Below are 26,599 nucleotides of genomic sequence, written 5' to 3' on the forward strand. Positions count from 1 at the left end.
GCTGGCTCCACTGCAGGCTCCGGCCAGGCCTGGGAAGTGGGCATGCTCACAGGCCTCCCAGTCCTACAAGCCATGAGCTGACCCCGAGCCAGGTGGCCCCCCACAGAGCAGCCGCTTGGCAGCCTGAGAAAAAGCCAGCCAGGCCACCTCTGGAGGCTCTGCTGACGCCCCACCCCAGGCAGCACGGCCCTGGGTGAGGAGGGAGGGCGGGCCGCTTGGCCAAGCAGCATCCTCGTTGGGAGAGGGAGCCGCTGAGTCGGGGTTTTATTTTTGCCAAGACGGCTCCCAGCGCTCCAAGCTAGGCCCCTGCTGGAGCCTCAGGCACGAGCAGGGGAGGTCACTCTGTGGAGAAAGTGCACACGCAGCCCTGGGACACTTCCCTGGGCAGAGGGGACCCCCAGGCCAAGGGAGGGATCCCAGCAGTGTGCAGAGCCTGGGGGCCAGAGGAGACACCACACAGGGAGCTCGTGGACTGTTGCCGACTGTTGCCCGCCGCGGCTCTGCCCTCAAGGCACCCGCCTGGCCTGCCGGCCTGGGCCCAGGGCCCTGTGCTGCCTCAGTGACATCAGCCTGAAGACAGACTGCTGGAGACACAGGGAGCTCCAGCCGGTGTCCTTCCCGGGGCACCGAGGGCTCCAGAGAAAGCCCTCCTGCTTCTTCCCTGCTTCCCCCGCTGGTGGGAATACTTCTACAGTCTGGGTCCTCTCAGCAGTGCCGGCAGGGGCAGCCATCGGGACCTCTGTGACAGTCCCCGTGGCTCCAGGCCCTCGCAGCTCCGTCTCTCTGTAAAGCACCCGACAGAGAAGGGGCCTCCTCCCGTGCCCGTGCACATGTGAGCCCCAGCTCTGGGTTCCAGCTCTGATGCTGTCCTGCGCCGTGTGGCCAGGGCTAGTGCCTCAACGTCTCTGACTGCTCCTCAGTGGATCGTGAGTGGCCATGAGGATCTGAGGGCAGGCGAGCTTCCTGCTCTCTGCCACCCGACTCCATCCGACCCGAGACCTCAGCCTTCCCACCACCGCTGCCTCTCCAGGCCACGACGGAAGCCGGGGGTGTGTGTCTCCATCCATCGTCCCACGGGCGAGGCGGCCAGGACTGCAGAAGCACCGCCTAACACCCCACCCTACAGCTCAGCCCACGGCCCACACTCCACAGGACAGGAGAGGCGGTAAGGTCACCGCTGGGCAGTGCTTTCTGTTCCTGGCCAGCGGGAGCGAGGCCCTCCACTCGGGACCCCCACCGATCCCACCCCGTGCTCAGATTCCCCGAGTCTGCTGCCTTGGGCCGGTTCCCTTGGGCCGATCCTCAGGCCTGGTCCTGGGCCAGCCTCACAGTTCAGCCAAGGCGCCGCAGGCCAGAGGCTTCCCAGAAAGCTGGCTTCATCTGGATTTTGAAGAACAGGAAGCAAAAAAGGGAGAAGTGTTTTCCAAACAGAGAGAACTGCGCAAGAAAGGGCCCGGAGGTGTGAAGGGCGTGGGAGCAGCCACCTCTCAGGTCAGCATCCACACGTACCATCTGCAGGGCAGCTGCCCTCACCCGCGGGGTCCCCCGAGGGACGGTGCCCAGCAGGTCTGGGTGGTCCCCAAAAGTCTTCATTTCTCACACTCCCAGGCCAGGGGGAAGTCTGGAACACTCTCCAGTAAGCCAGCCACTGGCCACGTGTGGCTATTTATAATCACAGAAAATTAAAACACTCATCTCCTCAGTGGCAACAGCCACATTTCAAGCAGCTAGTGACCAGCAGCTACCAAACGGGAGTGTACATGCAGATTTGGGGTGCCACCCTCTGGGTCCTGGCTGGCCAGGACTCCCCCTCAGCTCAGATGTTCCAGCAGCCAACTGCCCAAGTGCACAGGAGCAGGCCAAGTCCGGGGGCTTGGGGCGAGGGCCAGAGCCTGCAGTCCAGGCCACAGTGAAGACAGTCTGCAATTCAAGTCCTGCCAAGACGGGGTGGAGGGAGGCGAGAGCCTGGCTTCCCACGAAACCCCACCTGTCCAGGGTTGCAGGGACAGGGAATGAAGGGTCAGAAGTAGGGCAAACAGAGCTGCCTCCTCAGTGCCCAACCCCAGCCCTGGCCAGCCGTGAACAAAAACAATCAGTGTCGAGCCGTGGGAACCTGGACTATCTTCTAACTGCTTGCTGTTTGACCGTTTGAACATACGCATCAAGGCTGTCGTAAAATCTTCCTCCTGTTCAATTGTGTTCAGTTTATTAAAAAAAAAAGTATCAAGTGGCCTAAAAAAGTAGCATTCTTTCTGATCAACTGAGCTTTATTCAATGCGTTCAAAATTTACTATAATTAGAATAGACAAAATAAGATACAAAGATTTCTACTTGAAATAGCTAGGGAACGGCTATCTGCCGGTCCGAACGAGTGCCGCTCAGAACCTAGCACTTCCGGTCCTTCCGAGAGCTCCTCATATTCAGTCACCCTTTAGGCTCTCAGGGCAACTAAAAGACCACGTTTTAGAAAAAATAGTCACTGGTATAAAAAAAAATCCAACTAGAGCATGTAAAGTTGTGTGTTTCAAAAGGAAAGCGCAGCAAAACCAGATACAATTGCAAAACATGTTGCGTACCATTACACGCAGGTGATTGCCATACAGTATATACCACACCAAAAAGTTACTAAAATATATAATATGTATAAAATATAGTATGTACCAGATATGGACAAAGTTTCATTTAAATTTATTATGTATAAATAAAGTATACTGAAGTTTATTTAGATTGTTTCACTTTCATACTCAATTACGAAAAAATAGCCGGTGACATGGGATAACTTCTGCATAAAATTGATCAACAATGTGTTAAGAGAATAAAAGTCAATAAAAACAGATTTAAAGCCCCAAATGTCAGAACTGGCACAAAAGGACTTGAAACCTGATGGATAAGGGCCAAAAGTATTTCTCCTGAAATTGTCTTTGTAAAACAACAAACCCCAATGGAAACCCTAGTTGTTAAAATTACAGTATCCGAAATTAGTAATAGATGTATCACTGAATAACAGATTAGATACGACAAAAGGACAAATGACCTTAAAGAGGCCAGTAAAGAAGTTGCCCAAACTGAGGTACACAGAGGGAAAAAAACAGCCTTGGTGACCAGTGGGATGGTGCCAAGTGGTCTAACTGAATTAGTTTCAGGAGGAGAGAGAATGGAGTAGGAAAAAATATGGAATACCGGCTGGGTTTTACCCTCAAATTGTATCAAAAACAGTAACCCAGGGATTTACAAGATTCAGCAAGCCCTATAAAAAAAAGAAATCACAGCTTATGCAGTGCTGCTAAACACAGAGATGAAAAAAATCCTTCAACCCAGCCAGAGAAAAAGCACACACCAGAGGGCACAGCAGGGAAAGTCACGCTGCCTCACAGAAGACACGGCGGCTTCCGGGCTACGAGTCCAGCACCGCCTGGCTCAGGCCCCTCGCGGCCACTGGGAGGAGCTCGGACACCACGCTTTCCACATGGGGCACTCAGTTGGGCTCAGCGCTCTGCCAGTGAGTTCCACAGCCCAGTCATGGCCACAGGACACGCCAGCAGCCACTGGCCGAGTGCACCCACCCGTGGCTACAATGAGGCAGTGAGTGAGGCCCACGCTGGCGATGACAGCCGGGCGGGGGTGCCAGGTGCTGCGGCCTCAGCACAAGGAGTGAGTTTATCCGCGCTACTCGAGAATGAACCGGGCGCACCCACACTGCGGAAATGTCGCCAGAACACACACCACAGAAAATAGAGGGCATGGCAGTGCCTACAGCTGACATGTATGTAAAGCTGTAAAAATGATCTTCAGCCTGACCAGGCAGTGGCGCAGTGGACAGAGCATCGGACCGGGATGCGGAGGACCCAGGTTTGAGACCCCGAGGTCACCAGCTTGAGCGCGGGCTCATCTGGTTTGAGCAAAAGCTCACCAGCTTGGACCCAAGGTCGCTGCCTCAAGCAAGGGGTTACTCGGTCTGCTGAAGGCCCACAGTCAGGGCACATATGAGAAAGCAATCAATGAACTAAGATGTCACAACGAAAAACTAATGATTGATGCTTCTCATCTCTCTCTGTTCCTGTCTGTCCCTGTCTATCCCTCTCTGACTCTCTGTCACTATAAAAACAAACAAAACAAAACAACAAAAAACAAAAAAAACAAAGCCGATCTTCAATAGAAACAGCAGGACGTCCCCTGGAGCCGCAGTGTGCAGGTGGGGAAAGACGCAGTGGAGACGGACTCGCCTGTGCTGCCGGGTCTCCGTGGCAGCGAGCTGTCACAGGAACGGCTCTGCCCTGGGTCCGACCCTCCACACAGGGACACCCAGGTTGGGTAGCGCCCTGAAAAGTGCCGGGTCAGCACTGCCTGCGTCTTCTGAACTATGAGACACTCGGGGACCTGCACACTGACAACACGGCACACGCGAGCGTGCCCCCTCAGGAACAAGCCCAGACTCGGGTGGGGCTGAGGGACCGGCTCCGCCCGTCCGGGACCGTGTCCTGTCCCTGTGGGTGCTGAGGGCAGGCGGAAGGAGGCCGCTGGCGCAGGTGCAGCGCCCACCCTGCAGAGGGCAGAGCACGGACGGCTTCCCCGCGGGCCCCCTCACAGAGCCTGCTTCTTCTTCTTGGTGCTGGGGGGCGGCCGCAGCTCCCCGGGCCCGTGGGCAAAGGGGCAGCGCTGTGCAGACAGAGCGCAGCCGTCGGGGTGATGGGTGAAGAACCAGCAGAGGCGGGTCTTGAAGGCCTCGGAGAACAGTCTGCGCTTGGCCTCCGGGTGCCTCTCCTGCAGCCTCTCTTCCCTCCAGTCGCGAATGTGGACTCTCCCGTGTAGGACTGTGGTTCGGAACAGAGAGAGACACGGCCAGGAAGTTAACCTGCCAGTGCTGAGACCCACCGGGGTCTGTGGGAGGCGGCCACCTGAGTCCGGAGTCCCTGCACCCCCCAGCAGCTCCTGTGGGCTGTGGGGAGGAGGGACGTGGAGGCCCGGGTCTGGGCTGCACAGGGGACAAGCTCATGGGAAACTAGGCCGAGGACCTGGGAGAGCCGGGGAGCAGCCACACATGTGGCTCTGATTGGAGCCCACAGTTGGACACCATCTGCACAGAGGTCCTGGTCTCTAAGGACCACGTCTCTTTCAAAATAAGAGCACAAGCAAGGAAGACAGACGTCCTCTCCAGACAGGCAATGCCGAGGGCAGAGCCCGGTAACGAGGGTGCTGGCCGCGGCCCTGACAGCAGGGGTAGTGGGTAACAGGGAGCAGCAGTGGGAGGGGCCTGTGTGGCCGAGGTGACCTCGGAGCGGGGCAGCGGGAGGACCCAGGAGGGGAGGGGGCTGGGGCCCCGGCAGCTGACCCACTCAGCCGAGACTCCCTGCGAGCTTGCACTTGGCTGCTCCTCCTGAGTGCCAAGGACTCCACGTGAGACGAGGCTGAAGCAGACAGACTGTCCCTGGGAGCCATGAGCCACCTGGGGATGCAGATTCGGGGGGAATGAAAGGGGCCCCCTGAAGAGACCCGCTCTGACCTGAGAACTGGACGTGTGAGTTACAGCCGAGTCTGTGCACAGACTGTCTCATGTTACGGCCATGAGGCATCTCTGCACTGCCACTTATTAAATACCCTCCCCTTGGGACCAGAGAAAGGAGCGCTGAGGCCACAAAGGGGGACTCGGCCACCCGGGCCAAGGGCACCTCCCAGGCCGGTGCTGTACCCCACGGATCCTGCTCTCCCTGGGGCGCTGACCTCCCGGCTCTCTTCCCCTGAAAGCCCGGGTGGAGGAAACGTTAGTGTCCACTGGCTGTGCACACAGCGGCACCTCCTGGCAGAGCACGGAATGGCATGCTCGCCCCTGGGGAGCCAGGGCCCCTCAGGTGTGTGTGGGAGGCAAGACTCCCACAGACCCCTGCGCTGTGCGCTTCAGGGGAGGAGTCCCCGACCGCTGGGACAGGCTCATGAGAAATATGGGGGAGGTCACAGGAGCCAAAGCCAGCGTGCACCCCACCCCCCACAGGCCAACAAGAGGACAGGCGGCCACAGGTGTGGAGCAGCACCCGCAGGTTCAGGGACGAGGGGGCCCTGGTAGGGTTTCTAAGGCCTGGAAGTGGGCACTGACGACAGCGGGAGGCCCTGGAGACCGCAGAGGCCCAGAGCCCTGAGGCTTCCCTACACCCCAGGGACAGCGAGTGCTCTGCTGCCCCCTCCTAACGCCCCGCCCCGGCCTGGGCAGGCGTGTGCCAGGCACTCTCGAGCGGGCTCCCACATCAGACCACCCACACTGTGCCCACGTGGAAACATGGTCCCGGGTTGGGATGGAATTACAAGAACACGGACACTACAGACGCCCATTTCTGAACATCTCCTGGGAAGGTGCCACGTGCTCAGGAGCCCTGGTTCTGGCCTGGTCCGCACCAACCTGGCTTACCAGCCCAGCCCCACCCTTCTCGGGAGACCTCCAAACAAGTCACCAGCCGCACTGAGCTGCATGGGCACCGTCAAGGACACGAGCGTAGCAACTGAGGACAGCACGTGGGCATGCCACGTAGTGCCTGCGCTCCCAGCCAGGGAGTTCTGCGTGCTGACCACGTGCTGAGCACATACGCAGCCCCAGGGGTGGGGCGGGCACCGCCCTCAGGCCTGCCGCAGCCCAGCGTAGCACAGCCCAGCCATGCCTAGCACTCAAGGACCACTTCCTCACCCCGGGAGGAGCCACAGCCGTTAGGAGAGGCCCTCACCTAGACTAGCCCTGGCCCAGGACACAGCTTTTATGTGATGCAGCCAACAGCTTACTTGAAGCTCTATTCCCAGGCCTCCTACTCAGAAGTACTTCCAAAAATAAATGCTCCCTGCGTGTAAACTGCATAGAAGAGCAGTCAGACGCACGCTTGTTTATAATGGGAAAAAGATGCCAGTTCAGGACAGCAAACAGAAAAAGAGAGGAGCAGCCCCCACTGCAGAGGGCGCTCAGGGACAGTAGCTCCAGCAGCTGGGTCAGCTCCCAGCACCCCCTCCTCCCAGCTCTCCCTCCTCCCAGCTCTCCCTCCTCCCAAGCCCCCTCCTCCAAGCTTCTCCACAGGCTGTGGGGCCACCTCACCCCCTCCACCCACCCCAAATGTGGAGACTGGTTCCCTTGACTAGGCTTGTCACCAGTGACACAGTACTGATCCCACTGAAATCGTTAACCTAAAAACCAAGTCCAGCTCAACAGGGAAACCAGGCCACCGAAACGCAATACAGCCGTGCCACCTGGCTGTCACATGCACGTGTGCGCACATACACACACACACACACACACACACACACACACACACGGGAAGGATAGTGCAGGCATGCCACCTGGCTGTCACATGCGCGTGCGCGCGCACACACACACATGGGGGAAGGATAGTGCAGGCGTGCCACCTGGCTGTCACATGTGCATGTACACACACACACACACACACGGGGGAAGGATAGTACAGGCGTGCCACCTGGCTGTCACATGCGCGTGTGCGCGCGCACACACACACGGGGGAAGGATAGTGCAGGCGTGCCACCCGGCTGTCACACACACACACACACACAGGGGGAAGGATAGTGCAGGTGTGCACACCTAGCTGTCACATGCACACACACACACACACACACACACAGGGGAAGGATAGTGCAGGCGTGCACACCTAGCTGTCACATGCGCACACACACACGGGGAAGGATAGTGCAGGCGTGCACACCTAGCTGTCACATGCGCACACACACACGGGGAAGGATAGTGCAGGCGTGCACACCTAGCTGTCACATGCACACACACACACGGGGAAGGATAGTGCAGGCGTGCACACCTAGCTGTCACATGCACACACACACACGGGGAAGGATAGTGCAGGCGTGCACACCTAGCTGTCACATGCACACACACACACACACACACACACACACACACGGGGGAAGGATAGCGCAGGCGTGCACATCCAAGCTCTCAGGTGCACACAGGGGGCAGGACTCAACCCCCTTAGGAGTTTACAGACTGAGGGAATGAACAGACATGCCTCCATCAACCATGGGGCCCCGCGGAGGCCTCCTCCCCAACACCTTTCTCAGGAGGAGCGCAAAGGCGCGAGTGCGGAGGATCTGCAGACAGCGGTCCGTATCCCGAGACTACCCAGGGCTGAGCCGGTACCCTCCACGCAGACAAACCTGTGTGTTTCCAGGCTGGCTCCCCAGTCAGCCCCTTCCCCTCACAGACCCTGACCGAGGCACCAGTCCTGCTCTTGGACCTACCACGTGCTGTGCAACCTCCCACACCATGTCCTGGGGACAGGGACAGAGGCCATCACCTTGCTGTGCAGCCTCCAGCATGGAGCATACATAGGAGAGCCCTGCCCAGATGGCGCCCTGTAGGCAACGGATCCTGGAACCTGCTGGTCACCCCCTTCCCAGGGGAGGGCCGTCAGGCCAGTTCCTTCCTGCAGGGCATCACTCATCTCTCCCTCCCGCGACACCCCAGCACTGCGCCCAGACTGCTCTGGGCTGTGGACCAAGCCCTGGTCCGCCCACTGGGAGCCATGGTCCAGTTGGGGAGAGAGTGTGACAAGTGCAGGAGGCAGGACCGGGCGGGGCGGAGGGAGAGGGGGCGGGGCGAGGGGCGGAGCAGAGGGAGGGGTGGGGCGGAGGGAGAGGGGCAGGGCGGATGGGAAGCTGTCCAGGACAGGTGACTTTATGGGGAAGACAGCGCGGCCACCAATAGCAAGGCTAGGGCAGACAGGTGGGGGCAGGGGGGAGCTACAGAGTGTCGGTCCCACAGAACACGCGGTGGGCCCCACGCCACGCGGGAGGAGCTGAGAGGTTGGTCTGGCAGAGCAGGTGAGGACGGCAGCGCTCGCCTCCGGAAACACGCACATCTCCAGGTTGACCCGCTCACCTTCGAACACCTGGTGGCTGTTTCTGAGCAGCGTCTGCAAGCCGCCACACTCCCGCTTCAGTCTCTGCAGGGTCTCCCTGTCCAGCTCGCCGGCGACTTCCGCCAAGGAAAGGCTCTCTGCAGAGGACGGGTTCCCCCAAACAACACAAAGGCAGTTACAAACCCGTTAAATGGGCGCAAACACCACGGCGGTCCTGTGAACTCAGACCCTCCGCACGTTAGCAGGCGGGACCATGCTGTTTACACGCCACGTGCTTTAGTCCACACCTCACAGCAGTGCTGTGCGGGCAGGGCCAGCCCGGGTGCCAGACCCCTGCTGCCTGCCGGCCCTCCTGCAGGTGAGCCCGGGATAACTGTGCCTCCCAGACATGACAGGTCAGCGGCTGCCCCTGTAGCAGCAGCTACAATACAGTTCAATCTAGCCAGCCTTCAGGTCCACCTCTCGGCCGCCTCAAACCCGTTCTGGGAGGAAGAAGTCTGCGGAAGAAGTCTGAACACTGGCCCAGAACGCATTCCCACACACCCAGGCCTGCCCCCACGCGCTCCACACTGCTAGCTTCCTTACCCTTTCAGTGGTGCCATGACCCAGCTGAGAGAGCAGGGGCCCCCGCTCCCACCTGAGTCCCCACGGCCACGCCCTGCAGAGGGGAGCCCCAGGACTGCAGTCGGCTACGTCCCAGGGACAGACCCACTTTTACATCACGCAGGGGTCAGCAACACAGAGGACCCAGTGCCGGGGGCAGATGGGGGTGGCATCACTGGTTCCAGTGGCCACGGACAGGACCACCTGTGGGCAGGAACTGAGGGCTGAGAGGCCAGGGATGCCTCCCCTACCAGGGCCAGAGACCTCAGACCAGCTCTGGACTGACAGAGACAAGATAGGAAGGTCAACACCCCAGCTCCCAGCTGTCCCCAATGTGGGGAGGGGCTCAGAAATGAGCCCAGAACCCCTGCTGTCTGCGAGCCAGGAGGGAGCCCTCTCTGCTCTCGAGGAGGACAGTGCACACAGGCACAGACCACAGGCCTGAGGACCCGGCAGGGGAGAGGGACACCCAGGGACTGAGAGGTCAGGCCCCACGTCTGCAGATGCACCCCCCAGAGGCCTGAACTCTGCCCCAGCCCCCCTAGGCGCCCCACCCAGCCTATCTTCCCCTACTCGGGCTCCGCCCAGTGGGGTAGACCTGGGGGGGCACACTGCAGCACACCCATGGCCCCTTGGGCTGTCTGCAGTTACAGATGGCCAGCCACCCGGGCCAGGGCTGCCGTGGGGGCTGTAGAGGTAGGTGCTCCTTAACGGACACTAAGGGGGTCGGGTGACTCCTGGGGAAGGGGACGTGCTCAGTGGTGCTGCCGTGTCACAAGGACACGAGATGGAAGGGGGTGAAATGAAGACAAGCTTGAGCAAGGCGACTATGGTTAAGGGAGACCAGGCCGAGGGCCGTGCTCCCCGATGCTCCCCGGTTAAGGGGGACCAGGCTGAGGGCCATGCTCCCGGCCCCTCCCTCACAGGGTTAGCAGGGGCCTTCCGCAGGCTGGGGAGGCAGAGCTCTGGCAGGGCCCGACGGACTGCTCCACAGCACCCTCTGGTGGCCGGCCGAGCTCCCCACGGGGCAGAAGAGCAGGAGGAAAACAGCCCCTGCCCAGCAGCCCCGGGACCAACTACCGGGAACAACTTCAGAAAGAGAACCAGAGTCCTACGTGGACACCACTGGTTTCAACACAGAACTCCTAGAACAATCAGGGACTCATGTCTGATTTGGTATTCTGGGGCCTTCAGGGACGATCAACTGTCACCACATACTCCAGGGGACAGCACCGTAACCTATCTTCTGCTCTGACGAGTTCTAGAGACGGAACGTGAGTGGCTGCAGACCCCGAGCCCCGCAGCTGTAGAGGTAACTGCGGGCCGATGTCACCGCCCTGCCCTCGGCCTCCTCCTGGCCCGAGTCCGGTCTGTCAACAGAGCCCCAGGAAACTTCAGGGTGAGCTTGTCAAGTAGCCTAGTCGTCGTCACTGCCTCTTAAACACATTTAACTAGAGCTGACACTTGTAAGTTGGTCACAAGGGCGATGGGGCCGCTGCCCGAACCCCGAGCGCCCAGGGCGTCCAGACAGTTACCTCCTCGGTTCCAGGTCCTCAGACCCCCGCTGAGAGGAGAGCTTGGCGTCAGCCGCCCTGCACCCAGCAGCAAGCTGGCCACTTGCAGCACCACGCGGTCGATGAACTCCCGGGGGAGGGACGCACAGTTCCGCACACGCTCCGCTTTCTCACGAGGGTGAAAGCCAGGCAGCCAGCGCCCCCCAGCCGCGGCCCCGGGCGCACGCCCAGCGCCCCCGTCCAGGGCTCCCGGACCATCGGGATGCCCCTCCGGGCCGTGGTCACCGCTGTCGGCACCTGTCCGGGGCGGGGCCGAAGCAGGTCCCCTGACGGGTGGGCTGCCAGAGCGGCGGCGGCTGTTAATGTACTGGGTTCTCCGCGCGTCGATGCACGCCTCCGCGGCGGGCGGGTACGTCCTCGATTTCCCGATGAGACAAACCTGCGATGGAGGAGAGCGGTCAGCCGCTGCGGTACCCAGCATCCTCTGTGGACCTGGCAGCCTGAGGGCGCCTGTCCCTCCGACCCCTGCCCTGACCACCTGGCTGTCACCAGGAGGCGGCCCCGACTGTACATTTCAGGTGCATCTGAGTTAATGAGGCTTCCAATAAAAAAACTTTAAGTCATTCTGAGCTTCTGAAACAGGCTTTAATTGCAGCCAGTTACTTGCAATTCAAGGACTTGGAGCTCAGCGTCCGGCCTCAGATGACACTACACAGGTCAAGACGGCTCTGCACAGGTCCAGCCGACACCTACTCTGGGGAGGTCCCCAGGGCCATTCAGAATTTCTGGGTTCCCACAGAGCTGCCTGGAGAAGGAAGCGCCAGGACATCCCCCAAGACGGGGACCACGAGAGAAGAGCCCCCCGAACCCCGGCAGTGACCGAGATGGTGAAGTCAGCCCAGGCGCCTTGGGAACATGCGTGCTGCGTGCACGAGGGTCCTCTACGGCTGAGACGGGGCTCTGAGCTTCCCACCCACACGCCACCAGGCCGCCCCCGAACACGCAGGGGGCAGGACGCACCCTCTTGGTGGAAGGGATCCTGAGGCAGTCCTCCTCCACGTGGAACCCACAGGTCGACCCCACCTCTCGGATGAAGTCCAGGTACTCGCGGTACTGGGTCTTCTCGCTCTGCCTGCGGCAGTACCGCCCCACGAAGTCAAAGAAGCAGCAGGGCAGGACGAAGAAACGGCAGCGGTAGGAGGACCTTCGGAAACAGCAACAAGCACAGAAACCAGTCAACCACAGATCACTGAGGTCAGCAGAGCCACGCAGACTGACTGAGTCACAGCCTTCACGTCAGAGAGCCACGCAGACTGACCGAGTCACGGCCTTCACGTCAGAGAGCCACACAGACCGACCGAGTCACGGCCTTCACGTCAGAGAGCCACGCAGTCTGACCGAGTCACGGCCTTCACGTCAGAGAGCCACGCAGACTGACTGAGTCACAGCCTACCAGAGCTAACGCCCGGAACCATGTGGCACAGTGTATCTGTAACAACTGCGGCTAATGACTTTCAGACTCGGTGTTTCCATTGCGGTCTCTGGTCAGCCTCGTCTGGTGCTTTGGGAAGTGCCCCAGACTTCAGCTGTGAACCGGCACCGGAGGCAGGCGCAGAGGCAGGAAGATCTGCTCTTGGACCCGGGATCCCCGAGAGCCGGAACAGCTCACAGGCCGTACAAGGGAGACTTGGCAACAAAACATCTGGGGCAGCCCCGTGAGCGGGTGCCCGGCTGAGGGCTCCTGATGCAGAGGCACAGGCTGCCTCCAACAGGTGGATGATGCGACTCAAGAAGCAAACATTGCTGCCAAGTATCTTCCTGAGGACAGGCTTTTCCTCTGAAGAAAAACCCGTCTATCAAAAAACAAACCAAAAAAAACCCTTCTAAGAATTGGTACCTCTTTCACCACTGGATGTAAGTACTGTACAAGTAATCTGTTCTGGTCAACACTGTCCCAGAGAAACAGAGGATGAACTGCGTATGTAACTTAGCTTTTCCCAGTTTCCAGGTTTTAAATAGAAACTAGGCAGACTCTGACATTTCACCCAATGCATCGTCACACAGCACTTGGCCTCGCTGCCCCTGTGGTGCCCGCTGCCCCCACAGCTGGCAGCTGCCGTTCTGCACAGCAAGGTTGAAGCAGCAAACGTCCCCAGCCACTCGCCCTGCCATCGTCTCCCTCACCTGGCTGCAATGACAGGTATCCACGGTGTCAGCTCATCGGAATGGTTGCCGATTAACCAATCAACATCTGGGAAGAGGGTCTTATCACTTGGCGTGATTGTGCCTTCCTGAAAGGAAAACACAAACAGGACAGAAAGTTCAGTTGAGTCAACACCGAGCTGTGGAGGCAGCAGCTGCAGCGAGAGGGCAGAGACCCCGCAGGACCGCCGCCCACTCTGGGCCCCCGGGGTGCAGGACCACCTGCCCACTCTGGGCCCCCGGGGTGCAGGACCACCCACTCTGGGCCCCCGGGGTGCAGGACCACCCACTTGGGCCCCCGGGGTGCAGGACCACCTGCTCTGGGCCCCCGGGGGTGCAGGACCACCCGCTCTGGGCCCCCGGGGTGCAGGACCGCCGCCCGCTCTGGGCCCCCGGGGTGCAGGACTGCACAGCACGTCACTGTTCAAAGCAACACGAGGTGAAGTCGGGCACGAGAGAAAGTGATGCCATCGAGGGACACGGTAAACACGAGACACATGACGTGCTGACGTAGCGCGTCGACCGCTGTGCAGCAAACCTCTCAGGAGGGCAGAGGCTCGAGAGCGATGCTGAGGCACACAGTAAATGCACAGACCGCGGCCGCTGTTTCTGACCGGGACGGAGGGTCACGCCCTGCACATGACGGCACTGCTGCACGCACAGACTGGCAGTGCAGCGGGCTTGCTGACTCCAGCTCCCCCAACAAGCAGAGCTGTGCCGTGACGTCAGCCACAATGTCACCAGGCCACAGGGACTTTTCAGCTCCATGACAGCCTGACGGGACACAGTTGTATGTGACCCACTGAGGACCAAGATGTCATTGGGTGGCACACGTGGCTGTACTCTCGACCTCTCCACCACGGAAACTAGTTCTTCTCCCGTCCCAAGTCAGCACGCTGCCCCTGCTGGACGGGAGCCCATGTCCCAGCCACACCCCTGCACGTGCGCTCCAGGACATGGGCCCTGGACAACCTGGGCGGCTGAGGCACGTGAGCCCCAGGACACGGGCCCTGGACATCCTGGGCGGCTGAGGCACGTGCGCTCTGGACACGGGCCCTGGACACCCTGGGTGGCTGAGGCACGTGAGCCCCAGGACACGGGCCCTGGACATCCTGGGCGGCTGAGGCACGTGAGCTCTGGACACGGGCCCTGGACATCCTGGGCGGCTGAGGCACGTGAGCCCTAGGACACGGGCCCTGGACATCCTGGGCGGCTGAGGCACGTGAGCCCCAGGACACGGGCCCTGGACACCCTGGGCGGCTGAGGCACGTGAGCCCCAGGACACGGGCCCTGGACATCCTGGGCGGCTGAGGCACGTGAGCTCTGGACACGGGCCCTGGACATCCTGGGCGGCTGAGGCACGTGAGCCCCAGGACACGGGCCCTGGACATCCTGGGCAGCTGAGGCACGTGAGCCCCAGGACACGGGCCCTGGACAACCTGGGCGGCTGAGGCACGTGAGCCCCAGGACACGGGCCCTGGACATCCTGGGCGGCTGAGGCACGTGAGCTCCAGGACACGGGCCCTGGACAACCTGGGCAGCGGAGCAGCAGGGCTGGGGAGGGGGCTGTGCCCACGGCACCCCAAGCTGAGGGTGTGGCCCCACGGCTCAGAGCTCCCTGGCTGGCTGGGAGGCCTCGGCTAGAGACCAGCGCCCCTGAAGACCTGACACCAGGCCAGCTGGAGGAGTGCCGGCAAGGAGGTGACCGGTCACTCCCTCCTCGGGGAGACTCCTCTCTGATGGGCACCTGGACAAGCGCTGCCTGAGGACAGTGACCTGGGACACGTGAGCCCTCGGCGTGGCTGGAACAGGGCTCCTGACGGCTCAGGGCAAACGGGCTGCCCGACTCCACAGCGTCCAGCCCAGTCCAGACGCATCTCCCTGCCCCCCTGGCCTGACTCCTCGGCCTGCCCGCTGCCCCCAGGCGGCAGCAGCCCCCAGACAGTGCGAGGTCACCCTGCAGCTGGCCCGTGGAGGGGACACCCTGGCTGCAGATGTCAGCATCCTCTCTTCAATTCAGCGAGAGGCTGTGAGAGTCTACAGGTTTCCCTCGCTCTGGACTTCAGGCTACTTAGAGCAGGCGTCCCCAAACTGCGGCCCCCTGAGGCCATTTATCCGCCCCGCCGCACTTCCGGAAGGGGCACCTCTTTCATTGGTGGTCAGTGAGAGGAGCACTGTATGTGGTGGTCTGAGGGACAGTGAACTGGCCCCCTGTGTAAAAAGTCTGGGGACCCCTGACTTAGAGGAAGGTGAGTGGTTTTGGCTGGCACTGGACTGGCCCACACACAGAGCAATACCACTGACACCACGGTCAGGAGGCAGCACCGTGAGGGGAGTGGCGAGCGAGGGGAGCAGTACCTCCAAGCACGCCTGCGGCCCATACATGTCCCAGATCTTCCTCCTCCGCACGTCAACCCCTCGGCCGGGATGCTGAAAGTTTCAGAAAACGAAGAGTCAGTGCCACTCACTGCAGTAAATGAGCAAGGACAGGCGGCAGGCAGGGCCGCAGCGTCAAGTCCAGAGACCGGCAGCGTTCTGGGGCGGCTGCAGGTCAGCGCTCAGCTCTTTACGACAGACATGCGCCCCACAAGGCAGCTGGGACCCGCCCTCTGCTCACAGTCGCTAGGTGCCTTCATCACGGGGGACACAGAGCTGGGCTATGGGCCCTGTCTGGGCTGGAGCCCCAGGCGACAGGCCCCTCGGCTCCCAGTGGGCATCAGACCACAGGCTGGGCTCCTTCTCCAGCTCACCAACCGAGAGAAGCTCCATCCTTGTCCTCCGAGGTGGCTTGTCCCCAGCACAGCAGGCCCCTCGGGCTCTCACAGGGCAACTATTTCATGACCCCCCCACCAGCCGGCAGGCGACCACGAGCGTGCTCACGCCCAGAAATATCCAGCTCATGGGTGCTACAGGTTTCTCTTTTGTACAGCAGTTCAAGGACATCCTGACAAGCCCGTGCCAGGTCCCCCACTGAGGACGGGTCTGACCCCTACGGCAGAGGCGAGGGGTTCACCTCTGGGGTTCAGACCCCAGCTGGCCCCGTCGACTGTGAGGCCGCTGGGCCCCGCTGGCTGTGCCAGGTGAGCCGGGAATGGCCTAGCGCCCTGGACGCGCCCAGAAGGCAAGATGCTGGCGGAGGCCCCGGGCGCTGTGCCCGGTGCTGAGTGTGTTCTGCCTTCCTTCAGGGGCCCAACAATGGCTGCAGAAGCTACCACCACCCTTTCCCATGTCGGTGCCCTGTGCTAGACTTGAGCTTTCTGAGGGCAGGGCCCCTTCACCCTTCATGCCCTTCCGGCCCCTGGGAATGGTGGGCTGTCCAAAGGAAACAGTCCACAGCAAGACACACGTGCTGTCCAAGCCTGCCGTTCCCTGGCACACACACTGGTCCCTGAGAACACCCTCCTCGTCTGGTGACACCGCTGTCCTCCCTCCTGTCGGACAAGCCGCCTGTCCGCAAAGAGCCCCCACCAGCCCCATGTGTCCACGGCCAGGCTGACGGGGACCCGGGTCATAGCAGGAGAGGTCTCAGCGACCCTGTGTCCACGGCCAGGCTGACGGGGACCCGGGTCATAGCAGGAGAGGTCTCAGCGACCCTGGGCTGGGTGTGGAGACGCGCTGGGGGGGGGGGGGGGGACGGCCGTGTGCCAGGCTTACCCCCTCGCGGCTCAGGATGTGCACCAGGAGGCCGTTTCCGCAGCCCAGGTCCACAAAGGACTGCTTCGCGGTCACCCCCTGCGCGGCTCTCTCTTCCTCCCACAAAACCTGACGGGAAAGAACAAAACCAAGTCAGTTTGCAACTGGCTCTAACCTAGCATAATTGAGACACAAGCCCCAAGACACAAGCCTCTAACACGTGCTCAGAGGAGGCGGGGAGGCCTCGCTGAGGTCCCAGGCTTCCGTGCAGGTGACGGGCAGGTGGGCAGGGGTGGGGGAGCCGGCACCGGCCCTGCGAGCGTCTGAGGCTGCGAGGGGGGAGGGGCTCTCCTCCTCAAGACAGAGCCCACACTGAAGGGCCGTCTCTGGGCAAGAGCTTTAGAGGTCAGTGTCTTCATGCTTTTTCTACATTCAAATTCTGTACACGTTTATAACAATAAAAAAAATCACGCTATTTCGAAAAAGACTAAGAATGACAGCTGTAAGCTACTCTGGCCCACAGAAGCCAAAGCAGAAGCAGAGCCCTACGCCGGGGGCTTGACAAACGCAGCTCACCATGGGCAGCATCAGCCAGCAACCACCGCCCCCACTCCCCACGCGCCTGGACTGACCACCGCCCCCACTCCCCACGCGCCTGGACTGACCACTGCCCCCACTCCCCACGCGCCTGGACTGACCACCTCCCCCACTCCCCATGCGCCTGGACTGACCACCTCCCCCCCTCCCCACGCGCCTGGACTGACCACCGCCCCCCCTCCCCACGCGCCTGGACTGACCACCGCCCCCACTCCCCATGCGCCTGGACTGGACACGTTCTTACCAGCAGGTAGGCAGCAATAGCCACATCTTCATACACAAACTTCTCAGGATCAGTCACTTCAGGCCACACCTAAAAAGTTGCCAAGAGTGTGTCTTGTTCTTCTTCCTCCCACCTCGTCACAATATTTAAAGTACGTCCATAAGGTATAAGTCAAACTGGACTGATTATGAAGTTCCTAAGAAAATAAACTCATCCCAAAGGCAGAAGTTCACCACCAGTCCCTCGCAGTAAGAGATGTGTCTAAAGGCACAACACTCTTACAACACCTGTGTGTCCAGGATACGTCACGAGATGCAATCTAAGGCAAGACTGTGCAGTAAAGACAGTGCATGTAAGCTGTTTAGATGAGGCAACTGGACATCACAGGAAAACAGTGACATTAGCCTCGTCACTTATCTGAATGACAATGAAAAAGCAAACAAGGGTGGGCAGGGGTGGGGGGCAAAGGAATAGGGCGGGGCCAGTGCTCCGTCCCCTGCACTGTCGGTGACTCCTGTCACTCCACAGGAGCTATCACTCAGAGTTCTGTCCCTGTGCCCGCCTGCAAAGGAGGCACAAAGCCGTAGCCACCACACAGGATGACCGTCAGGCGCTCTGAAAACACCCGGCACTGGGTGTGTAAGTGTGGGGTCCGTGAACACTAATAACACGCAGAACTGGTATCTGGCAGGAGAGGACCCGACGGCCGACGCGGAGTGTTCATATTTCTGTTCCATCCAGAGTGGGTCAGACGGTTCAGGCGAACCATCTCACCACAGGCAATTTAAAAGCTGGAAGAACACGAGTCCCTTCTTGGAGGGACTGAGCAGGTAACAGGATAAAAAGGCAGGCTCGGGTAGGACCCAGGAAAGAAGGGACCAGGTCGGCCCAGCCAGAGCCTCCACAGGTTTCAGCAGAAAGGAAGGGCGGTGGTCCCCAGCCGAGACTTGTGGCTGCTCTGTTACACAGCAAGAGGTGACTGATAAAAGACATGGAAATGCTCAGCCTTGCGATTTCTAGGAGCAGGGAGGGAGACATGAACTAGGAGGAATAAAAAGGAGTTCCAACCACACTGTGCTTTACTTCTTACACTCGGGCGAATGCGTGTGTTTCGTACTGTGAAGTCTAGAAAGAGGGACGTCAATTCTAAGGGGATGCTGTTTACTTGAACTTTTCATTTACCTCCTCAAAGTACCTGATTCATACCAAAGAATTACGGTAATTCAGTAATCAAGGTAATGTTCAACTGTTTTCAATTATTTCCCTTTCATTCTCTTGGGGGAAAAGCAATGGGCAATTCTGAATCCTCTCCCCAACACGGCTGTGCAGTCCGCGTCCCGCGGTGCGTCAGCCGCCGCCGCAGAGGGCTAGGGTGGGCTCACCGGCTACACGCCCGCAGCTGTGGGAAACGGGCGGGCTCCCAGGACACAGCCCCACCTGCCAGCACGCTGTAATGACCCGTTTCTATGAGGGGATGGCAGGCGGCCGCCGAATTACCTTGACCAGATCTTTGCACTTGTCCTTGAGCTCCTGGTAAGCCTGGCTGTACTTCAGGATGGGGATGAGGGACAGGGTGCTTTTAAACCCACTCCCCTTGCGCTCCACAGACCACCTGGCCAGCTTGGCCAGCAGCTCTTGTCCAAGCCAGCTGGGTTTGGGATAGACAATTCCATCTGAATGCCATCTTTCTGGACAGAAAATTAAAACAGATATGAACCTTTAAAAGTAAAAAGAAACACGAGTAAGCAGAGCTGGTCTCAAGTGCAGTCACACGTTCATCTACCAAAGGGGAGAGGAGATGGCTACTGTTACAAAATACGTTCCCCGAACAGTTACAGAACCTTCACCAACAGAGAAAACCATTTGAAAAGCAAAGAGCAGAATTCCTTCTCTTGCAAACATTGTTCAAGTGCATCACACGTCCTACGGAGCCCACAGGAAGGGCCGCCCACAAACAACCATGTTCCCTGCCTCCTGCCTCTCCCACCAACCAACCACCCGGTTCTAGTGCCCGTGGGTCTGCCCAGAGCTTCTGTTCTCCACGCATCTTCACACGTGCAACTCAGTGTGTTTACTGGCTCGCCATCCAGTGGCCCGAAAGCCGAGTGTCCAGCCACAGAGCTAAGGACACATACGTGTCCACATGCAGTTTCCAGGTCCATTGCCTACGGTGCATTCCACCACCGGAACAGAGCGGGCGTTCCACCACCGGAACACAGCCGGGCGTTCCACCACCAGGACACAGCGGGCGTTCCACCACCAGAACACAGCCGGGCGTTCCACCACCGGAACACAGTGGGCGTTCCACCACCGGAACACAGCGGGCGTTCCACCACCAGGACACAGCGGGCGTTCCACCACCAGGACACAGCGGGCGTTCCACCACCGGAACACAGCGGGCGTTCCACCACCGGAACACAGCCGGGCGTTCCACCACCGGAACAGGGCGGGCGTTCCACCACCAGGACACGGCGGGCGTTCCACCACCAGGACACAGGCGGGCGGCTCCACCACCAGAACAGAGTGGGCGTTCCACCACCAGGACACAGCGGGCGTTCCACCACCAGGACACAGCCGGGCGGCTCCACCACCAGAACAGAGTGGGCGTTCCACCACCAGGACACAGCCGGGCGGCTCCACCACCAGAACAGAGTGGGCGTTCCACCACCAGGACACAGGCGGGCGGCTCCACCACCGGAACAGAGCGGGCGTTCCACCACCAGGACACAGCCGGGCGGCTCCACCACCAGAACAGAGTGGGCGTTCCACCACCGGAACACAGCGGGAGTTCCACCACCAGGACACAGCCGGGCGTCCCACCACCGGAACACAGCCGGGCGGCTCCCGCCTGGGCTGTCGCTGCCCAGCCCCCGGCCCCACAGTAGGCGCCCACACCAGTGGGCCCCGAGCACAGCACACCCCGAGGCTGCAGTTCAGGCAGCACGTGAGGAGAGCGAGCATCAGCTCTGTGGGTCTGCGCACTCCACGGGGCCTTTCAGAGCAGGCGGAGCTCGGGCAGCTAGATGAGAGCGGCCAGGCTGGAGACCGGCAGGGGCAAGGGGTGGTCTGTGGGGCCAGAACGAAGATGTCAGGCTCTGTCACCATGAGCATCAGAGGGTCACAACCCAGCCCCACCCGTACTAGGCGCCCTATCTGCCGAGAGGCCCGCGGGCAGAGCACAAAGGAGAGCCTGGGACGGGCGCCAGGTGTCCCCCTCGGACCCCTCACTGTGGAAGCACTCCTGCTGGGACAGGGGCGGGATGGGGGGATGGCTCCGGGCCTCCCCAGCTCTCCCACCCCTACGCAGAGACGCGGCCCCGGGGTCACCTAACAGCTCCATACTAGCTCCCACCAGCAGGGCCACCGCAGGCAAGCCAGAGGGTCACTCCCACTCCCCGCTGACCAGAGCGTGCAGAGAGGAACGCCCGGGACAAGGTGCCTGGAGCAACCTCCTAAAACTCTCAAGAGCTAGCACCTGTGCATCCCTCAGCACTCCAGCCAGCTTCTCAGCGTGAACATGGACCCTCAGCACGCCAGCCAGCTTCTCAGCGTGAACATGAAGCCCGGCCCCTCCTCAGAAGCTTAATTATGAAACCCACTGCACAGCTGTGGAGACTGGGAGCCACAGGCCACCACGTCCGTAGGGCCACACTGCCAACGGCGAAACCGAGTCCCTCCGACCCCAAAGCAAGCTCTTCCCACTGTACCCTCTGCTTTCTACAAAACCATGTGCAAAGCCCAGCACAGGTAAACAGACAAGTTCCCCTCGGTTATTCTAGAAAGTATAGACAGATACGGCTCTCAGGAGAACATCAGTGAGAGAATTTACCAGTCAACTTTTTCATTTTTACTTTTTAAAATATTTTTATTGATTTTAGAGGGAGGGAGGGAAGAATAGAGGAAGAGCGAGAGAGACAGGCGCATCGGTCTGACCGGGGATCGAACTGGTAACCTGTGCTTTGGGACGATGCTCGAGAACCAAGGCAACCTTTTCATTTTTGAAAATACCAACTGGAAATAAACCAAGTTATGCACTGTCATGTACAGACACAAACACCATACAGAACACAAGGGAGTTCACTGAGCTGCTAGGTTTGTAATAAGCATTACTAAGTACCCACCACATCTAAAATGACATGGGCCTCAGCAGGAAATAAGTCTCACGCATACTCTCTACGCCGAGGTGTGAGAAAACAGGAGGTGGCTGCGGGGGCTGGAATGCATTTCCACAGCAGTTTGAGCCGAACCCTGTCACTACACCAGGTGTCCTGCCGGTGTCGAGGCCAGGCAGGTTCACAGTGGGTTCGGGCAGGCCACAGAAGAACTGCGGGGCTGAAAGGCACTGGGCCATTCCTGTTTACTGGATTCTTGCAGAGGCCCGTGAGCGAACAGGCAGAGGAAAACTGCTTCTCGTGGTGGTGGGCCAGCGATCAGGACCACAGCCTTACATAGACCATAGACCATAGACCACACACACACACACGTGGCTTTCTGCCACGTGCTCATCCACTAATCGTGCAAAGTGCACACAGTCGGAAAACAAGTGAGCAAGCCCAACCACAGCTCTTTCCACTCCAGGGCCTAAACAGTGATGGACGAAGCTTCCTTACAAAGACTTGACGGTGGGTTTGGGGGGGGGGGGTGAGCCCACAGTATGATGTAGAGATGTGTCATAGAACTGGGCACCTGAAACCTGTATGTTAATTACCGACACCCTAACTAACTCAATAAAAAAATAACAAAATAAAGGTGTTTGAGTCTGTCTGACCTCATTGGTAAAACTAAATGCTACGTGGAATGTGGAGATTAAGGACTCCTGCCTGCCAGGCCAGGACCACACAGGCGTGGGCTGGGCACCAGCTGAACAAAACCACGTTACAGAAGCACCAGCTGGAAGGCACATTCCCACAAACCTTAACTGCCTAAGAGAGCTCCTTTAGCTCTTCAACGGCCCAGAACCTTGCAGCCACCTAGAGAAACTGAAACATCGGAAAAGGAATCATTATCCAGTTCTTACCATTCTCCTTTGTCGTGGCTGAGCTGAATTTGATACACATTGCCCATCTTAACCTTTAAATTCCCTTTGTCATCTTCTTCCAGAGGTAAAAAAGTTGCGGTTCCATTAAGGACATCTAAGGAAAAAAGGACACGGATGCCAGGTTAATGCTGCTTAGTGCCCTGTCTTAACGGAAGCGGTAGTAAAAGTAGTAACAGATCAGATGTTGTGTCTTCAGTCTCCCAGGGCTTTCCCCACCGTTTGCAACGCTGAGGCAGGACAAACAGGCTCTTCTGTCCTGGCCACTGCTGCACCGAGCCTACACCGCCAGCAGGAGCAGTCCTAAAAAAGACCCTCCTGGTTGACAGGCGCACTAGCCTCACACAACCTGAGGGACAAAGTCCTTAGTACTAATTCACCACCACAGGAGTCACCAACTTGGGATGCGGTGATGACAGAAACTGCCTTCGGTGCAGAACAACTTAATTGTAATACAGCACCACTGTGAAAACAGTAATTATAAGACAGCGCTGGGGCCAGGCCCCTCCACACTGCTTCACACGGAGCAGTCAGCTCACCTCCAACAGAGCTGCACTTCGTGGCCACGGTCCCACTCAGCCAATGGAGTACAAACCTCAGCAAGAAAGGAAAACGTGCTCCCCCAACGAGAGGGACCTGGCTTAAATAGACAGAAATCCCACCCCTGGCCCCTGATTGGTCTTGCCTCATGCAAATGAAGACTCCAAATCCTCACAGTTTAATTGGTCCAAAGGCACTGTTCTGATTGACCAGAAACTGCTCTAACTGGCCAGAGTAGCACAGCTCCAATAGGATGGGGAAGACCTCGGTCCTATTGGCTGAGAGAGGACTCCAGGTCCTTCACAAGGGCTGGCTCACTGGGCAGGAGCGCTGTGCAGGCTTCTCCTTGAAGTACGGTTAGTGTGAGTGAGTGGCCCCTACGTATAAATGGCTACTAGGTTCTGTTGTGTTTTTTTTGTTTTTAACTTGAGCCCAGTTAGCCACCAGGAGCTCTTCTCCTGCAGCTATTTTCTCAGAGTTCACACTCAGAAGTTTGGCTCTGCCTCTTCTAGTAAAACCAGTCTGCACACAGAGGGCCACATCTGAGGGCCGCATGGGTCCTGACTCACGAACTCTCTAGGTTTAGTAGAGTGAAATGTAGAGGGTGATGCCACAGTTGATAAAAGCTGGAAGGCCTCCCATACTAGCCTGGGCACGGCCGAGTCAGAGGGCCTCCTGGAGGAGGGGACACCTGGAAGAGACTCCCAGGGGCAGAGGCAGACAGTACTGCGGGTAGGGGGGAGAGCGAGGTGTGCGCCTACCCGCATTTTAGCACTGCTGCCGGTGTGCACAGAGCAGCCTCCTGTGGGTGTCTGCGCCCTAACACCCAGAGCCTGGACGGCATCGTGTCACATAGCATAGAGGGGCTTGGCAGACGTGGCTCGGACTATTGACCTTAGAAGTGGGAGAGCACAGTGGGCTCTATCTCGTCACATGAACCCTGAAAGTGGAGCACCTCCAGCTGGAGGCGGAAGCGGGGCAGCAGAAGGGGGAAGTATTGTAGGAAAGATGCCAAGTGCAAGAAGGGTCAACACGGAAGGCTCTGAGACGCAGGGAGCTACGAGCAAGAGCCAGACGGCGGCCTCTGCGGGTCCCTCCAGGCGCGGCTTTTTTTTTTTTTTTTTTTTTTGCGCATCTGTCTACCGGATAAACTATCTCACGTTCGCTGCGTGTTGCCCTTCTCCCCCACGCCTTCCGGCCACCACCCCAATCAATGGGTTCTCAGAGCTCAAGGCTGCATCCCTAGGATGCCCCTAGGCCCCTTTCAAGTGTCTGCCTGAGAAAAGTCAAGACTGAGAAAAGAATCATCGACTCTTCCAGCCCACACCTGAAGAGGGGGCCCACCTCCCGCCTCCGTGGGAAAGCAGGAGCTTAATTTCCACACATGCACGGCTCCCCTCACCCCCACCTCCAACCCCATTCTCCCTTTAAAACGCCCGGTCACCCACGGAGGAGTTAAGGAGCAAGCTATTGGGGCAGTTCGAGTCCCTCTTGCAAATCAGTGCATTACAATGAAAACCCATCCCTGCCACTTGACCCGGCGTCCGTCTGTCACTACGGGACACCCCCCGTCAGCAGAAACGCTCTCACCCTGCACGACGAGCTCTCTCCTCGGAGCAGCCAGCGGGCAATGCGGGCTCCTTTTCGGAATGACGGTTCTGAGAACCACGTCGAGCTCGTGCTGAGCCTCCAGCTGCACGCCGGCCCCTGGGCCGGCGAGGAAAGCCAGCATCTCCCCATTGTCGCCGCCGACGAGGCTGCGGGAGAAACCGTCCCAGAGAGAATCCAGATCCGACGCGGGATCGTCGTCCTCCCGGCGTCCATCCTTGCTGGACGGTCGCGGGGCCCCTGCGAGCAGAGGCGCTGCGGCGGTGGCTTCCCTCTCGTCTTGCCCTTGCTGGCGCCGGCCCTGGGGCTCCTCGGGCCCTGCGCTCGGCCTGGGACCCGGGCCGCTCTCGGGGGAACGATGACAGGGTCCCGGTCCCTCCTCGAGTGCGCATGCCGCCGCCACCCGCTCCTCCTCCTGCCCGGGGCCTGCGCTGGGGCTCAGGCCGCGGGCGTCGGTCCGGGGCAGGGCAGCGCTCCGCCGGGCCTCCAGGCGGACTCCACACAGCCGCTTGTTGGCCACCTGCGGCCTCTCCAGCCACACGGCCACCGCCGCCCAGAAGCCGCCGGGGAGCAGCGCACCGGGGTCGCGCACGGCGGACCGGCCCACTTCCGCCATGATGGGTCCGCGCACTGCGCCTGGCAGCTGCAGCAGCGGCGCGCGCAGCGATGACGCACAGCGGCGGCGGCGCGGCCTGTTGGCGTCATGGGGGCGGGGCGTCGTGGACCCGATAGGAGAGGGGAGAGGACGGACCCATCGCCTTGCACGTGCCCGCTGTGCTTCCAGCGCGGGGTTGGGCTGCGGAGTTGAACCTTTGTTTTATTGTGCGGGGACCTGACCCAGCCGTGCAGAAGCACGGTCGGAGCCGCGTTTGGGAGAGTTCTGCAGGTGGTGTGTTTACGAAGTCATAAGGGTCAGCCCGGCATGCTGATCTCAGAGTGGCTCCAGTAACCGTGACTGTAATGCTGGTGGCCGAGGCCAGGCCGGCCCACATTGGATACCCCGGGATGGTAGAGAAACTGCGGAGCAGGGAAACGTGGAGCCACTCCCGTTTTAATAGATTCTCGCAAGGGCGGAGGAGCAGACAGGCAGGGGGAACCCTCTTCTCACAGCAGCAAACGGAAAGCAGCAGAAGGGTCCCTCACAGGGCGGGCGGGCAATCCGCCCTTCGCCGTCTGCAATCCACACTGAGCACAAGTACCCGCAGCCTTACATAGAAAACACACACACACACACACACACACACACACACACACACACACACGTGCTGCCACAAGCCCACGCATCAATCAGGCAAAGTGCTTGCCCCCAGTTAACCGGCCAGCAAGCCTAACACAGCTACTTTCCCAAAAAGGACAGATTGAAGTCAGGGTGCCGGAGAATGTGTGTGTTCAAAATGACACCTCTGGAAGCTCCTTCCTCCCCATGTTTGTTCATGTTTGTTCTGTCTCAGGTGGGAGGGCTACAGTGGTGCATTGCCACACTGCCCCAGCACAGCCTGGGTGTGTGTCTCAAGGCTGCTGACGCCTGAGTGTCCCCAGGAGGAATGGGGAAAGGTGAGTGTGTAGTAAGGTACCAAAAAGTTGCAAAATTAATATTGATATTCTAGGAGGAAAGGTCAGGCTTTCCTGTCCTGTCCTTCCTTTGGGGAGGGGAGGGAGAAGAATGTAGAAGTTTCTGGCTTGTAAGGACAATGTGTCATTTAGTTTTAAATCTAAAATAAAGGTTAACTGAGGAACTACTTCTCTTTCAATAAGAGACAGAATTTACATGCCCCCTGCATTGACTGTAGTT

General features: G+C 59.4%; 1 protein-coding gene across 2 annotated transcripts; it reads right to left on the reverse strand.

Annotated features, from left to right (window-relative positions):
- Positions 1–4,052: 4,052 nt before the first annotated feature.
- On the reverse strand, positions 4,053–25,428 carry TRMT44 (tRNA methyltransferase 44 homolog). Of its 2 annotated transcripts, none has more exons than XM_066385932.1 (11): positions 24,790–25,428; positions 22,642–22,756; positions 19,122–19,341; positions 17,646–17,714; positions 16,826–16,933; positions 15,530–15,601; positions 13,154–13,260; positions 11,990–12,173; positions 10,991–11,408; positions 8,873–8,989; positions 4,053–4,811 (listed from the first exon to the last, which is right to left on the reverse strand). In XM_066385932.1, the coding sequence occupies exons 1-11, from the start codon at positions 25,421–25,423 to the stop codon at positions 4,582–4,584; spliced, it is 2,274 nt and encodes a 757-aa protein (XP_066242029.1). In that variant the 5' UTR covers positions 25,424–25,428; the 3' UTR covers positions 4,053–4,581. The 2 variants fall into 2 exon arrangements, with proteins under 2 accessions (XP_066242029.1, XP_066242030.1); XM_066385933.1 differs by having other exon boundaries at positions 19,122–19,312; positions 24,790–24,928.
- Positions 25,429–26,599: the final 1,171 nt, after the last annotated feature.

Source organism: Saccopteryx leptura, chromosome 5 (assembly GCF_036850995.1).
Source record: "Saccopteryx leptura isolate mSacLep1 chromosome 5, mSacLep1_pri_phased_curated, whole genome shotgun sequence".
Taxonomy (NCBI): Eukaryota; Metazoa; Chordata; class Mammalia; order Chiroptera; family Emballonuridae; genus Saccopteryx; species Saccopteryx leptura.